The following is a 17,477-nucleotide window of genomic DNA, read 5'->3' as shown; positions in this document are numbered from 1 at the left end:
GACGGTCCGGATTGAAGGTTATCGTGTAGACTTCAATCGTAGCCGCCTGACTTGCCAGAAATGTCCCTAAACCAAAAAACTCGAAAACACAAAAATGGCTCGTACGAATCGTTTTAAACTCTAACCCTCGATAACCCTGGGAAAAATTAACATATAGTGCAAAGGCGATTCAATTCTGTAGGTAGGTCATTGAGAAAACAGCTTTAGTCTGAGGAACTTTGGCTGATTTATTTTCTCTCGTGTCTGCGAGCTTGTGCCCGCTACAACCTACTGAAAAGCCGTCATTTTTTGTCCCGACGGTAGATAAAAGGTTATGTGACGCTAGCTACATGGTAAAGTGCCGTCTGTATGCCTCCAATCTCTTTTGATGAATTTTTGATTTGTTTAAATTATGCGCGTTACGGAAATAAAACATCATAGAACGAAAACCCGTGTTGTATGTAGTAGAAACTAAACCTCATAATATGTGAAAGCATGAAACGCCCACGCGAACAAAAACCGCCGTATATGTGATTGCCGATTGTCGTATATGTGACTTCGCCCCAACTCCTTCGCTTTTTCCATTGTTTCCTATGTATCAAGTCCCATCTGTATCGATATACAAGGCCTTGATACATAGGAAACAGGGAAAAAGCGAAGGAGTGGACATATAAGGGGGCGAAAAAAACATATAAGGCAATCGGCAACGCCGAATAAAATGCCTGAAAATGTGTCGAAATGGGGGTATCACGAAAATCGTGATATCTCGGAGATCTTAAAGAATTATTAAAAATCCTTTTGGATTCTGAAAGAGTTATGAAAGGGCTACATTTTGTTTCAATTAGTTTTTGTGTAGAAGCCGAATATACGGCTAAAGGCGATGTAGTCGGAGGGGGAGAATTTGGGTTTTCGTGATATTTCACGATTTTCAACCGTGATTATCTCGTGAACGAGAAAAGATAAAAATCCGGACTTTATTCCGTTGGAATCGCCTTGCGATTTTGAACAGAATAGTTCTAGTCCGGATTTTTATAATCCTTTTCCGGATTACGATCCTAAAAGTACCTCCACCAGAAAGTGGGTATTTCGGTCCGGTTGAGTGGGAGATCGCTTGTTAATAGAAAACAAATAAAAAAATGTCTTTAAGGCACCCCTCAATGGTCTGGTTTTTTAAATTCAATCTCCAAAATAACAATTGGACAACCTCCATTTAGTAATTCATATTGTGTAGTTATCAAAATTAATTAAACCTAAAGAAAGAAGAAATAATGATGAAAAGAATTTAATTTTTTCATAATTTTAAATGAATTCATTAGTCACCAGTTGTACAAATAAGAACAGAGTAGTTAACATAAAAGATGAAAATATAAGTCGTAAATAACAAAATAAAACACACACTTTTAAGGCGCAACAAAATCTTTTATTTTTATTCCTAAATAATTTTGAATTAAGGACTGATTTTTTTAGAGTAAGATTTAAATTGTTAATTATCCTTTTTGCCCTATAAATTTATTACAGCCCATCGAGAAAAAAGTTGTACCAACTTTCCTAAATGATAACTAGCCCCACTCTCCCAAATCCATAAAAAAATTAATAAGGGAAAACAGAAAATGCTTAAACTCTCACATATTTTTAATTTGCCACATCTTTGGTTGAATTTCAACAAATATATGTGTGTAAAAAGGCTTGGAAGTCACTTTAATGTGTTGATAATTAAGATTGTTTAGTCCGTCATATTGAAATCTGGAAGTTCTATTTCCAAATAATGATTCCCTCATCGGATTTGGATTGACCCAGTCATGGTCGAGCATTTTGTAGCGAGCAACATTGTTGAACATGGACTTGTCGTCGAACATCCTTGTCACACTTAGGTTGTGGTGAAGTACGCGATGATACAAATCGTCGTCTTCACTTCCCCAGCCCCAATAACTATTTGAAAAACCATTGATTCGTTGGAAGTCGCCAGAATAAAATGCGTTTACACCTCCAAAATGATTTTCAATCGTAGGCCTGGTATTAAAATGAAATGCTGTTAATAAAACTTACTTAAATATCCTATAAGCAAAATCCCAGTTTAAAGTTTCACTCGCAAATGAACTCGTGATATTTCATATTCTTATTCTTATAAAAACCCGTGTATTATAGTCGCGGCTGAAAGTCTTATGCCGTGTGCTGAAATACCCACCTTTTTACTCTGTATTGTAGGATAGTATGAGCCTTTCGCAAGAGAAAGAGGTTATTATTTGTTCGTTTCTTTATTTCTAACAACCCTACTTTACTTAACTCTACCTCATTGTGACTCTTGAGAAAACATACTTATAATCGTATATATCTATGGAGAAGGCCATCTGACGTGGATTTCCTTCTTCGGGACAGGTGTAAAGATTCCTATCATCTTCAGGAAGAAGATCAACGTCATGGAAGATAAAACATTGAAATTTCTCTCTCAGCTGAGTCTCTTTAAAGCCAATATTCATAAGCAATCCACGGTTGAATGGTGATCCCTCTGTTTACAGCAAATTTCAATAATTTTTATAGCAGGACTTAATTACTATACAGAAAACTATAGGGCACTCGAATTTTTGCTAAAGTCTAAGAGCTAGTATACAAATTCATGTTTTAATACCTTTTATATACACAGTAAAATACTTTTACCCATTGTTATCCCCACTTTCAAGTGTGGAAATGACCTCTGCTAAAAAAAGTGTGGATACTCATCACTAAAATTTGGACTGGTCTACTTTGGGGCAGCACACTTATATGAAGGTGTGGTGCCTCCCTACTAAGGGCCTATAAGTGGGCAAAATGGTGTACATTTATTGTAAATATAAAAAGATTGGCTGAAGATTATAGAATAGAATAGAAGAATCACACGCTCAATGAAATGTGCATTGCTTATAAAATGAGAAAAAACACCACAACTTATAAGATATGGAACGCATTTTTCATAGCATTTAGAACTATCCTTATCTGGGAGTTAGCGCAAGAAAGATTCCTTTTGATTAGCATCAGGTTTTGGGGTAAGATACGGTTAGTGGGGGGGGGGTTGAGAAGCAAGAAAAGCCACGGCTGTTGACGGGCGGTTGTGGTATTGAAACGTTACGCGATCACGAAGTCGATATGAAAGGTAAAATGTTAATCTTTAATATGAACTATATATTAAAAAATAGTGGTATATCAACTGTATTTAATCTATAACAGACAGACGTCATGATCTGGCGCCTTGGGGCATCAGACGTCAGTGTGAAACTAAATTTAATGAAATTTCAGTCAATTTGAAACCGGTAACGCTGTATCCAAGGCGCATTATTAAAAATAGCGAGGTGGTTTGGAGAGCACGGTAAGATATATGCCAAGAAAAATACAAAGAAAATTATTATTAAAATTTTTTTTCATAAATGAAAAGTTATACTATTCATATTAGGCCTCTTCATAGTTTACGGAAAGTCGGCAAAGCATGTGTTTAAGAAAATTTGAAACATATTTTGATTCATTTCAATCGTCTCGTGATGTGATTGTAAAGATGTCCTGCTAGGCTTAAAAAAGAGGAAAAAATTTAGCTATCGATGGTTAATTTTTAGTTTATGACAAATCTCTTCACTTAAACCAAAAGCGCTTTGAAAATGAAGGGGGGGGGGTGTCGAGTCACGGGGAAAATTACTGCCCATGTTATTCTTATGGGCTAAAAGAAACACCTGGCGATGGCGTCATCAACTAAATTTTCCGAAATTTTTTCCCTCCTATCTCTAACCCAGCAAGACGATTTGCCCCGAGAAAAAGTGGGTTTGTTAATACTGCGTTTTTAACCAATAATCTGAACAATAAAAATAAATAAAAAAAATTTTCTGAAAGGGGAAAGAATTTTCTTTTTGAAACTTATTTTAACTAAATTTTAAGTTAACAAGGGAAGTCAACAAAATAAAAAAGAATGGAAATTGACGACACGATTTAAGGGCCAAAATATCATTTTATTTGTTGTTCCCATACTACCAAGACTATTTTAGTAATTTTTTTAGATTCGCATTACTAAAGACTATAACAGGTTATTTTTAAAATACAATCCCTCGGTCGCTTGGACGAATAATGGTGGGTTCCAACTAACACACCAATTTACTTGCTCCTCTCTTCCCTAATGCGTTCTAATTCATAAAGCAAAGTAAAAAGAAAATTTTGTTCGTCATCTTGTTCGGGAGTTCAATGTTAAAGTAAGTATTCGTCGCTAGAGGCCTACGGATATACTAATTTAAATTGATTTCTGTTATCGGATCTGAAAATAATGATAAAGTCATTGGAGTTCTATTGTCGGGTATTTTAAATATTTTGAAATTAATCTTCTTCTGTCGGGCATGCAAATAATTTTAAAATCGAATTCTATTGTCGGGCACTGGAGTTCTTCGTTGGATATTTTGAATAATATTTAAAAAAGTAGTTTTCATGTCGTTGGAGTTCTACTGTTTATGGGTTTTTACTGACTGATACAAATTAATTGTTAGAAATTATTTAAAATATCGGGTTTCTTTTGTCGTTGGAGTTCTTCTGTCTTTGGAGTTTTACGTTCACCATACCAATTTTTCCTGAAATACTAAGTTAAATATTTACGAAAAGCCAATAACAAAGTACTAGCCCAAAATTTGAACAATAAAACTTTCGTATTTGAAACAACCACGCTAACCATTCGAATAAAACCATATATTGTGAAAAACACATGGAGAGTACCGGGGATCCTACCGTACCCCCGGTGTTTTACGCCATTTTCTCTTTTTCTTTCTTTTCTTCTCTTCCTTTACCTACGAAACAAAAAGAGAAAAAGGCGTAAAACACCGGGGGTACGGAAGTAAATTTTTATTAGTTGCAGGTATTAAACTCGTGTTTATTTCATTTAGTAGGTGCATCTTCTGATGGGCTATGCTAGATATATTATTTATTTCATTTATTCATTGAACACAGTGGTGGCAAGATACTAAATTTTTGACAAAAGATGCTTTCATACCCAATTTTCAGTACAAAACAGCTTTTTCATATCGTTTTCTTAAAATAAAGCATTTACCACCGCTGTGAACTTTTGAAGTTGGGACTTGGTATACGAAAAGCACAAAATTTGGAGATGCACTTGAAAAGTGCGGGCTAAGTGGGGTTCAAATTTTTAACTGTGTACCTTTCAAAATTTCCTTGAAAAATCGATAAATATAGTGAATGCATTTTTTCTTATACTTATAGTTCCTTTTAGTATCATTAATAATATACGACCTGATTGTTCGACAACGACGACAATATATTCTAGCTGTTGCCTTTGCAGGAACGGGTGCATGTAGCGCAAAAATATACGTAAGTGATTTTTTCTGTTTCTGTATGGCACGATGATGGCAACTTTGTTTCGTGATTGACACTCACTCGGTTGGTATCGGCCACCAATATTCAGACCACTTTCCGCCATTTTTGTGTTCAGAATGTTTTCGTTTTCTTCCTTTTTAGTGGGATCAGCAAAAGAACTGATGTCAAGCCACCCGACTGCATTGAAATGTAAAAAAATATATTGGAAGGATATCAGAAAATATAAAGTCACACTTTAAAACTTCTTAAGAAGAAATCTAAGCAGTACCTACCGGCCTAGTTGGTACACTGTACCAACTTGAGCCGATTTAACCATTTCGTCTTATGGCGTAACGCGCCTTCAAGTTTCATTTTTTAATTAGCAACGTAAATGCAATAATTTCAAAATTTTCGGAGGAGGTTGAAAACAAAACTGTGGACATGAAAAAAATGCGCGAACCCTTAATCGACATTTCCCTAACCCCTGGAATTGTCGGCTACTTTAACAACTTTGCCGACCGAAAGTTGGGCTGTTTGCCCTACATTCCTTATGGCGCTTCCCAAAAAGTTTCCTGTTTTGAAAAAAAAAATTATAAAAAATAGCAGTTAGACTGATGCCCTTCTAATTTTTACTAAAAAGATGAAGGAAAAGTTAATGTTCATTTTAAGTACTATGAAATGTTACTTTTTTCAAAGTATTCAGGTGTAAAAGAATAAAAAGTAATTAGGGGCATAAAATTTCCCTGAATGATCAGTCTCTCTAGTAGTAAGCATAGTAACTACTTGTTCAGAGAGGGGACATTTATGCGCCTCTGTCTTTTTATTCTTTTTAAATCCCTATACATAAGAAAATAACAAATAACATTACCTAAAATGTAAAGAAACTATTAAGGGTGGGAAGAGAGAAAAGGAGTAATAAGCCACTGGTCATTCATGTCTTCCGTCCCAACCCCCCCCCCCCCCAAAAAAAAAAAAAACATGAATGAAATCAGACAGCTGACTGTCTGGAATTTTCATGGCGCGAAAAATTAATTTTAACGACATAAGCCGATTATTACCATCATTGCCGATTATTAGAAAAGTTACTTTTTCCCGCTTTATGGTGCAATATTTTTCAGCTTTTTGGTTTTCTCGTCACTTGTCGAAAAATTGCCAGTAAGTCTAAGGCTATTCCAGACAGTCTCTAACCTAGAGTCTTAGAACCAACATTCTGGTTTTCTATTTAGAGTAATTGACATGTTAATACCTTTGGTTTTCAAAGATATTTCATGTAGCTATAGCCTTTTCTTCTTTTCCTTTGTACAATTAAACCTTCTATTTTCGAATTTTTCTGTTTTTGAATAAAAAGAAGAGTTTTACATTTGGTACCCAAAGTATGAAAACGCGTGAGAGAACCTGATGGGAAAAGGCGATATTTCAACTCAAAAAAATAGAATTTTCGACGGAAAGCGACGACATATTTTAACGAATTTATTAGGGTTAGAATAAGGGATTTTTTTTATTTTTTAAACAGGGGAAGGGTAGCCTTAAGTATGGGAACAACCTGTACAGCCTTATGGGAAAAGGCCTACTTTGGCGCTAAATAAGTATAGAAAAGGTTCAGCTAGGAAAATGGGGTTTTCTTTTGAAATACAGAGCTTCGTTAGCTCTAGACCACGTAAGAGTTCTAAATTTTGGTAGTAAATATAATGCTAATAAATATAAAAACATTCTATTTTAAATTTTAGCCGTCCCCGCCCCCGGTGCAAAGTTGTCGCATCCCTTCAGTACTTCTGTATACAAACTGACATATATTCTGATATATACATTTATTTCATGAACATTATAAACTGCAATTGTATTGAGACTCATCCTGTTAAAAAATGGAAAATGATGATGTTCCCACACATATGATCCCTGTCGAATCATCCCTTGAGAATTCACCCCTTACCCCCATTTTTATCTGAAACCGCATACCTTAGGTAAAGTTTAAGTGGGGATTGCGCAGAAATGAACACCTGAAACGCTTGGGGACTAGCGCAGGAAGTTTTAGTAAGGACATGAAAAGTGTATCCCATCTGACCTTGATAATTTTGGTTTTTCACAAGTCGGTATTCACATTCGCATTGTTACAGCTCTCTTTTCATTCTGTAAAACTGATAATGCTTTGGCTCTGTGATCCACGTCTGTCACAGATCTGTTATTTCTACCTTTTTTCTCATGATGATTTAAATTTTGCTTTTACAGGGTAAAACAGTTCAATATAGGTCTTGGACAGGTCTGTGATACTGACTTTTGCCAAAATCTCTTTCGCTCACAGGTATTAAATTGTAATACATCGAAATGTTCCGCGTATCAGGCAGGATACTTGACAAAGTTAAATCAATTAGAGCTGGGTTTTAATAGTGAAGAAGTGAAGTGATTAACAGTTTTTTATCGTCAGGACGGGCAAGTTTCATCCAAATGGGTAGAAGACTTTGGAATGGGTGCCAATCTTTGTCTTGAACTTGTACTATCGGAAAAGAGTGGTAACTGAGTGTAACTGACCTTAAACAGAGTCTGTGTACTACCTGGGATAAGCTCGTATAATTATATTAAAATAGTTCACAGTTAATTCACAAGAATAAGTTAAAACTAACAAATTAATTTTAATTAGAGGTTTTTATAAATAATGTTTTTTAAAAATATCTATTCTCGAAATTTCTCACAATTATTATTTTTTTTTTATTATTTTCAAATTTCTATTTCGACTTGCCGAGTTTCGAACCTCGGAACGCTGGCATTACAGCCCGGTCTTCTGACCAATAGACCACCGTTAATATGCTGGCCAAGGGGGGAACATGAACCCGTATAGTATGGCCAAGGTAAACCCCCCTTTCACTCACCCCTCTCCCAAGGGTGCGCGCAGTCCCCTCCGCTCGACCCGCCCTTTAGGCCGACATGGGCAGCGCGTCACTCCGTAAAACTCAAAACTTTGAACGCGTTTTTCGGGCACTTCCGTTCATTTGCACACCCTAAACCCTATGTTAAAAATGATCAGCGTAACGAGATCTACAACCCTATACCTTTCTTTTTTCGATATTAGAAAACCTGTCTTGCTAGGGAGGAGCCTTATTTTTCATTCTATTTTTCATTTTTTCTATTTTCTTCTCATGGTTTTAGGAACTGTTGGTTGTTAAGGCAATTTTGAAAAAAAGCTGAATTTGAAAGTAGCAAATCAATGCGGTACGACCCAGAATTCCTTCTTGAATGCGTTCTTTTGCGAATCAAAAGCAAAGCAGCCTACGACCACCTTAGAAAACATAATCCCCTTGCCCTTCCGTCGGCCGAGACCATCTGCCGATTGTTGAGTTGCATGCCCAGCACTTTTGACCTCAACAGTTTTGCGGTATCATAAATCAAAAAATTCCAGTCGGGGAAGACAAAATCTATTCGTTACGGCAGTTTAGTCTGGAATGAGATGGCTATTGCCGAAGACCTAACATTTGATTTGAAAAAACAAGTATTCAAGGGATTTGTTGATTTTGGAGAGGACGATGGTTTGAGTGAGTCAATCACTGTAAAATCCCATGAGGGTGAATTAGCCTATTCCGTTCTTGTGTTTATTTTTCTTCCATATCGATTTTCCTGAATTCCGCCAATATAGTGTACGCCACTAAAGGGGCCGCTTACCCAAGGGAAGTTATTCACCAACTTATGGCTCGAGCAATAACTGTCTTAGAAAAATTTGATGCAATAGTTCAAAATGTTGTATGTGATGTTGCACAAAGTAAGTAAGTACTGAAGGCCTCCTGAAGGAGCTCGCGGAGGTGCCGCCTGCCCAGTGTGGGGTAATTAGGCCCAGTTTTCCTCTCACATCTTGCTGTTCGTGTATATGTCCTATCGTGTATATATTATTCCTGAGCTGATTGCTCTATGCCTCCGATGTATTTAACTGTATCTTCTTATATACTTTCAATACATTCGGGCAGTAATCTGTCAAGAGTTGCGCCCAGTTAAAAATTTAAAAAAAATGGTATCTAAAGTAGCAAAACAGTGATGAAACTGGGTGGTGTTTCTGGGAAATTGAACTCAAATGGGAACGCCTTCAACATCCAAAGAACAACTGAAGTGGATATAATTACCCAAGAAAGAAAAAAAAACAAGTCATCAGACGTCTTGGAAACTGCCAATCCAAACGTGCCTGAGCCGGTCGTTCAAAATGACCTAAGAAACCCATTTACAAATGAGGAAAATGAGGAAAATATTTCCTCTTTCGACCACCCTACGCTCGAAAAAGAATTGATTTTGGTTTCGTTGACGTTCCACATATCGTTAAATGTATCAGAAACAACATATTTAACGTAAAAAAACGTACAGGTAATTTCTTTTAACTGCATTTTATAACATTTTTTAACCATACATACATTGTCTTCCAGTTTAAAGTGAAACCAGTTAGATACAGCGATTTTGAGTTACTGTAGAAAACTAGTAAGATCAACAGAACACATCTCACCACCCTTTCAAATTTGAAAGAGGCTCATTTAAATCCAACTTCATTCGAAAAAATTAATGTGAGTAGGGCAGCCCAATTACTGTCAAATTCAGTCGTCATCAAATTCCAATATTTTTGCAATCGGGAGACCACTAAGGAAGCATTCAAATGTAATTTTAAATAAATGAATAATGTATTATAGACGCGATAAATTTTATTTGTTATGTATCAGATACCGAAGGAACCGAAGAAATGGCTAGCCTCATCAACAAGGCAGTCGACCTTATGAATGGAAGATGTTACATACATTCAATAAAAAGGGAAAAAAATGCTTGGGATAAGAACAAGGAGGTAATCCCATGTATACCTTTTGGTCAATTCGCTATGGTGGAATGAAATGAACACCGCAGTTTTTTTTTTACATTTTTTTTAGATATTGGAATCATTTTTGGAGGCTTTGTGGGACACAGATATAGCCCATGACAAACACAAATCTGCCGCCATTCCTGTCGTAAACAACGCTACAGGCACTGCGTATGACCGTATTCAGCACGATAGAGTTAACCGAACAACTTTTATCTGACGAAGTTAACTACGCATTCGTCCTTACAGGCGAATTTAATCAGGATTGCCTCAAGTATAAAATAATTTAGAATTCAATTTTTTTCATATTTGTTTTCTTTGCACTAGCGTTTTTTTGAATTATTCGCTCTGCTGATAATGGCCAAGAGATGTCGACCGTTCACTCCTTTTTGACACTATTTCGTATGCTGTGTGTTTATTATCCGACAAAAAACAACTATAGCTAATGCTAACGTAGAAGGTCAACCAATGTCTTCACTGACATCATATAAAGATTGTATGCTGCACAGATTCAAGAAAGACCTTAAGAGACAAAACAAAGAAAAGAAGCTCTAAAAGATGGGCTAACCAAGAAAATAAAATTCCTAGACAGCAACGTTTACAATATTGGCGCGTACAAGGACTACATCGACGACTTAGTGTACGATCTGGCAGGATAATTACTTTATGCAAGGCGTAAAATGGCAAGTTCGTGTTCTGAGTCATAGAGAAATTTGGAATCCGATGAACCTCTTACGGCGCATTCAAACTCTACAAACAGTGAAACAGATTAAATGTACTGAGGGACAGGGGCGGTCTTAAAAAGGTAACTCCTAATATGTTCTTCGTTGTGTCTTCGTTAGAAACAATGCTAAATAAGCCTAGGGGCACCCTGGCCCCTAAGCTTATTTATGAATACATCGTAATTCGATACCGGTTTCAAAAAAAGGGAAAACATAGGCTAGCAATGTTGATCGATTGAATAGTCAGCGTCATCACAAAGGAAACTGTCTAAACTTCCGATGGAGAATCGTGCCAAACGTGTAAAGAAAGCCAGAAAGTAAAATTAGTCCATCCAAACGCAGCTATAATTTGTTTATACATCATTTAAACCCATAACTGCTTAATTTTATTATATTAAATTATGTTGTATTCTATAAACTGTGAGCTAAAGAATATTTTATGTGCAAAAAATACTCCAAATGCAGTCATTTTCTATTCAATTCATATTTATTATCCTTTTTATACTATATGGGCTAGAAACAGCAAAGGCCACTACACAAGTGGCGTTCGTGGCGGGATTTCAGCGAACCCAAAACCAAAGTGGGGACGTTTTGCTACTCGTGTAACCTATCCCGTTTGGGTACCTTTCCTGTTAGACCATGACACCATCATGCATGCACAATGATGATGCATGCGCTAGTGGTATCAACAATTGACATTGAAATTTTTTCCTTCTCACAATAACTATCGTTCAACAATAAGCCATGCGTATATTATATGAGTGCTTGGAACTACTCGTTATTTTTGTAGACTTTTATGATACGGTGTTGTATCATGACGATTTTGTCGTAAATAAGTAAATCAAACGGCTGATAACGTCATTACTTGACACATGATTACGACATGTTGGCTGGTTTATATGGACAGTTGGGGGGGTTGGGTTCAAGAGAGTTCAACCCGCATCTAACCAACCTTTCATCCTTCTTCCCACACTTTTAAACCAAACTTCCCATTCACAGAAGTTATTAAGAACAAGGTCAGCAAAACCAGTGCAATCAAAGGGTTAGGTATGAGTAAAAGCCGAAAAAAGGAATAAATCTGAGAAAAAATTATCTTTCACTAACTATTACACAGGGATATTGCACCATTTTCAAACAGACCATTGCTGCCCCTGCCTAATCAAAGTATGGGAGACGAATCTAGAGATTTTTCTGTGCCCAAAGAAAATAATTCTTTGTTTTGAAATAAAGCCAGTCCCTAGACGCTTTTAGCGTTGGCACCAAAACCAAAGGAAGGGCAAAAGTGCGAAAAATATGCTAGCCAATGTTGGCTTATAGGAAACCTAATTTTTCGAACATAAATTTATCGAAACATGTGAATGTTTACAGATTTCAAAATTCTAAGAGTAAATTCTTATGTATTAGTTAAACAAGATTCCTTCGGGAATGTCCTTCGGGAATTTTTTTAAACGTTAAAGAGACAGAAAATCAAGGTTAAATAGTATATAAATACATACTATTATGTTTGGAAAATTCTGTTTCCCTTTATTCTCTTAAATTAATTGATTCTTATTAACTAATTGACTAATAATATGTCAATATTATGAGTGGTGCGATTTAGGTGTGGCGTGCCACCCCAAGTCGCACTTCATGTTTAGATTAAGTTAAAGTAACATTTAGTACTATAGTAACAATACAATCATATCATGCGGTCACATGTTGCATTACATGAGTCTCGGCTAATAGATAGCGAGCTACCATCATACCCATTTTTCCCCATTCAAAAACATAATAATGATGGTCTAATGGTCATTAACCCGGGCTGCCATTCGTAAGGTTCGGGGTTATAATCTCGATCAAGTCGGAAAGGAAAATTCAGTTTGTAATTTTTGATAAATTACTCTTAAAAACCTTTCGGAGGAAAATGGAAGTGGAAGATCGGTGGTAACTCTTCACGACCGAAAGAAGATCTTGATGACCAAGGAGAGGACAGGGGAAGAAGGGAGAGATGACCCAGAGCTTCAAAATGAGTATAATCCAACATTTTTAAAATACTCCTCAATTTCTTGGTTGATGACTAACTGTTAAAAAAGGAGGCATAGACATTTTACTTGGACAACCAAATTTATTAAAATCAAGATAAAAAACAGTAAACAAAAAGAGGTAATAATAAAACAAAAGAGTTAAAAAAGAAATAGTGGGAAAATACAAAGTAAAAAGAAGAACGAAATCGAACAAGAACATAAAAACCAAATCAAATCAAATAAGAAAAACTCTCCAATCCCATAGCAAAAAACTTGTATTGCTAGGGAAGATCCAAACTTTTTTTTTCTTTTTGTTTACACTGCTGAGCACTCACTGCACTGGCAGTTGGAAGGTTACGCAAAAAAGCGAATTCACTGCCTAGGATTCGGCAACCAGCTAGGTAACCAGTACGCAAATTAATTTTTTTAAACGGTAATGAAAACAAATGAAAACCCCACTACGCGGTGTATCCAATTTTGACAGAATTATGTACAAAATTTGGTGACGATTGGTCATTCAGGGAAGAAACGTATATGCAAAAACATAATAGACATTAAACCCTCTGAATTTCACTACTAGCTACTACTACCCTTCCCCCTATACCCCACACCCTAATTGTTAAGGACCTTCGTATACAAGATTCCTTCGGTAATGTCCTTCGGGAATTTTTGTAAACGTTAAAGAAACAGAAAATTAAAGTTAAATAGTAGAAAGTAAATAGTATACATACTATTATGTTTGGAAAATTATGTTTCCCTTTATTCTCTTAAATGATTTGATTCTTATTAACTAATTGACTAATAATCTGTCAATATTATGAGTGGTGCGACTTAGGTGTGGCGGAGGCTTCGCCCCGCCACCCCACGTCGCACTTCATGTTTAGATTAAGTTAAATTAACACTTATTACTATAGTAACAATACAATTATATCATGCGGTCACATGTTGCATTACATGAGTCTTGGCTAATAGATAGCGAGTTACCATCATACCCATTTTTTCCCTTCCAAAAATACAACAATGATGGTCTAATGGTCATCAACCCAGACTGCCATTCGAATGGTTCGCGGTTCAAATCTCGATCAAGTCGGTAAGAAAAATTCAGTTTGTAATTTTTGAAAAATTCCTCTTAATAAGCTTTCGGAGGTAAGTGGAAGTGGAAGATCGGTGGTAACTCTTCACGACCACAAGAAGATCTTGATGACCGAGGAGAGGACAAAGGAAGAAGGGAGAGATGACCCAGAGCTTCAAAATGAATATAATCTAACATTTTTAAAATGTTCCTCAACTTCTTGGTTGATGACTAACTGTTAAAAAAGGAGGCATACAAATTTTACTAGGACAACAAAATTTATTAAAATCAAGATAAAAAATAGTAAACAAAAAGAGTTAAAAATAAAACAAAAAGGGTTAAAAAAATAAGAGTGGGAAAATACAAAGTAAAAAGAAGAATAAAGACGAAATCAAACAGAAAAACCAAATCAAATCAAAAACTTAATAATATCCACTCCCATAGCAGAAAACTTGTCTTGCTAGGGAAGATCCAAACTTTTTTTTCTTTTTGTTTACACTGCTGATCATGCACTGACAGTTGGAAGGTTACGCAAAAAAAGCGAATTCACTAACTAGGATTCGGCAACCAGCTAGGTAACAAATACGCAAATTAAATTTCTAGAACAGTAATAAAAACAAATAAAAACCCCGTTACGCAATGTATCAAATTTTGACAGAATTTTGTTCAAAATGTGTTGACGATTGGTCATTCAGGGAAGAAACGTATAAAGGATTACAAAATGGACATTAAACCCTCTGAATTTCACTACTAGCTACTACTACCCTACCCCCTTTACCCCACACCCTATATTGTTAAGGACCTTCGTATATAAATATACCTCAGGGATAAATATACCTCAGGGATAATATAGGATCTAGAACATCCCATCGGAAGAAGCTCAAACTGGAATACGGTAGACCTGAGCTCAATACCCAGAGGATGCAAATATTTTTTTTCGAGTACGTTCAAGGCTAGTTCTGCGTACTATAATATATTACCGAAGTCTCTCGGTGCACAAGGGTAACCGAATTCGGGTATGGAACTCGATGTTCGGTATAGGTTTTACAACCCTTTGAGTACGCTTAGGTTAATCGAAGGCATACTCGAAGAGACCCTACCTGGTCTTCGAGTACCAAAAAAGAATGAGAGTGTAATGCTACAATCTGAAATTTCCCAATTTTTGGGACAGCTGTCAATTTTTTCTCATTTTCCTATTTTTACCAATTCGATCTTTTCAAAGAAGTGAGTGAAATATGGATAACTGCACTATTTCAACTTGATTAATAATAGAAAAAAGCTAAGAGATGTAGAATCAGTTGTGAATTATTGTTATTATTTAATTATTTGGTTGTACGAAAGAAGAAAAAATTAACAGAGTCCAAACAAAATAACATGTAAAATGGTTTTAAAGAGGTTAAACTATGAAAGATTGATTTAATTGGATGGTTGAGTGGTACGCCAGCTGAAGAGTGATAAGAAGGTTGATATTTCAAACTTTGTCTCGGTAACGGTTTATTTTTTATTATTAAGCTAGTATTTTTAATAGGGCTAGACTATTTTTCGAGCATACGTACTTAACTACTTACACCATACTTGCAAATATCAAAGGTGTTTTTAGTAGGAAAATCTCGTTCAAGTTATTTAAATTCTCCAGAATAGCCATCAATATTTTACAGCAAACAAGCTGATATACATAGCTATGCTCTGCAGAAAAATAGTTAATCTAAGTTCATTACAAGTACCTCCAAAAAAATTAAGAATTGAAAGAAATCGCTGAGATGTTGCAACGACCTCTGGATGTTTTGGAATGGAATGCCCCATTACCCAATATAAAGGTATTAAAGTAATATTATACGATGAGGGATATTTTTTTAATCCAATGAACAAATTTGGTATTTCTCTCTTTCACAGGACTGAATTCGTAGATGACATTTGTAAAATTCGGTATGGGACAGACATAAATTTTGTTAAATTGGAATAAAAACCTTTTATTAGGAATTTAAGAATTTTGAATATTTTTTAAATATACGTTGATTGCCTAAAAGTGCATTTAAATCAATGGCCATTACGTAAAAATCTGTATTCTTACCTAACAGTGGTGAAACAGCTGGACAGAAATGTGTTGATTTATTTCTTATTTTAAAAGATGAGATATTGCTGATGGGCTTTAATTTCCAAACATCTTTTGTTCTTTCTTCCTCCTCAAATTGAAGTAATTCCTCAGAAACTGGTGTTATGGGATCAAGTAAATGATAAGATAGATTTGGGATTCCTCGAACGAAAGCGACATTTTTGTCAATGTCACTTCTATATTTATCGACGTACAAAGAAACGATGGTGATAATAGATAAAAAAAATAATACTTCCAGGGAAACAATTACACTAGTCCTCGAAACCGGCCGTCTGAATAATCTGTAAGCCATCACTAGACTGGATGAAAGTTACAGTCTTCTTAGATATGTATTCCTGGCAACAAGTTCCTATACGTGTAGCTCAAAACCCCGCCTTTTTACAGTGTATTGGCGGATGGATTTAACCTATGATAGAGGTTGAGGTACCTTATTTGCTCGTTTCTTTATTTTTTACATCCCGTCTTTACTTATCTCTGCCTCTTACATCAATAACTTATTTACCCGCGATATCGCAAACGTTTCGCAATCCTATTGCCTAATGCCAAAATTAAACTAATCGATACAGAAAATGTCACAGTAACATACTGATCAATCCTTTGCCATATATCCGTTTAATTTAAAAGCCATTGCTTGTTAATTTGTCATTGATTCAATTGTATCGGCATGGTTACCCATGGTTTAGAAAGCCACGCCAACAAATCAATGTCGGAGGGGTAAGTAGTCATCATTATTGTCGGTAGGAAGTAAAAGAAGAGAAAGTCGAGCAAATATGGTAGCTCAGCCTCTACCATAGGTTAATACTATCCGCCGATATAAAGGGACGATTTGAAATATATCGATTTTTAACAAATTAATCATTATAACTCAAATTTTTTTCTCCAGGGTGGTTTTTATGTATTTTCCTTTTTCAGTTTTTATGTTAGTAACGGTACGTGGGAAACTCTCAGAATCTTCGTACACTCTTGCATGGCCTACTTAACCCTAGGCCGGTGATCGAGCTATACCCCTGTAGTGTAGCTTTTTCAACCCATCCCCTTCCGTTGAACTTTCCGGGTCGGTGGCGCCATGACGGTTCAGTAGGCCATGACAGCAGTCATTTTTACTCGAAAAGTAAAGTAGTTGGCGATCTGAGCGCTAGGTGTGCCACCTCCTCGGAAAGTTGAACGGAAGGGGATGGGTTGAAAAAGCTACACTACAGGGGTATTGCTCGACCACCGGCCTAGGGTTAAGTAGGCCATGTCAGAACCTAATCCTGCAACTTCGTACACCCACATTTTGAGTTGCCAACCCTTCGATTTTTCAAGTTATTTTAGCTGATTCAGTTATTTACTCTACTTACTTTATTATTGTCATGAAATGGCAATTTTCTATAAACCAACTATGGTGACAGATAGAACTTGCTTAATAATGTTAATCAATAATGTTATCTATATGATAATATATTTTAAGCCACTTTAGTTT

At 35.9% G+C, this 17,477-nt stretch overlaps 1 protein-coding gene across 1 annotated transcript; it reads right to left on the bottom strand.

The window, feature by feature from the left end:
• Positions 1 to 1,354: 1,354 nt before the first annotated feature.
• LOC124199535 (beta-1,4-N-acetylgalactosaminyltransferase bre-4-like) lies at positions 1,355 to 16,478 on the bottom strand. The gene is made up of 4 exons (XM_046595366.1): positions 15,974 to 16,478; positions 5,227 to 5,487; positions 2,296 to 2,485; positions 1,355 to 1,989 (listed from the first exon to the last, which is right to left on the bottom strand). The coding sequence occupies exons 1-4, from the start codon at positions 16,305 to 16,307 to the stop codon at positions 1,602 to 1,604; spliced, it is 1,173 nt and encodes a 390-aa protein (XP_046451322.1). The 5' UTR covers positions 16,308 to 16,478; the 3' UTR covers positions 1,355 to 1,601.
• Positions 16,479 to 17,477: the final 999 nt, after the last annotated feature.

This window comes from Daphnia pulex, chromosome 8 (genome assembly GCF_021134715.1).
Source record: "Daphnia pulex isolate KAP4 chromosome 8, ASM2113471v1".
Classification (NCBI taxonomy): domain Eukaryota; kingdom Metazoa; phylum Arthropoda; class Branchiopoda; order Diplostraca; family Daphniidae; genus Daphnia; species Daphnia pulex.
The sequence above is the reverse complement of the archived record's forward strand: the minus strand, read 5'-3'. Positions and strand labels throughout refer to the sequence as shown.

Bases quoted from the DNA above. Each gene is read 5' to 3' on its own strand.
- LOC124199535 (XM_046595366.1), bottom strand. From the start codon at position 16,307: ATGGCTTACAGATTATTCAGACGGCCGGTTTCGAGGACTAGTGTAATT. The intron at 2,486-5,226 runs GTCGTATATTAT...TGCTGTAAACAG, and splicing joins CGTCGTTGTCGAACAATCAG to AGGGATCACCATTCAACCGT. The intron at 1,990-2,295 runs GTATGTTTTCTC...TTTTAATACCAG, and splicing joins ATAGATATATACGATTATAA to GCCTACGATTGAAAATCATT.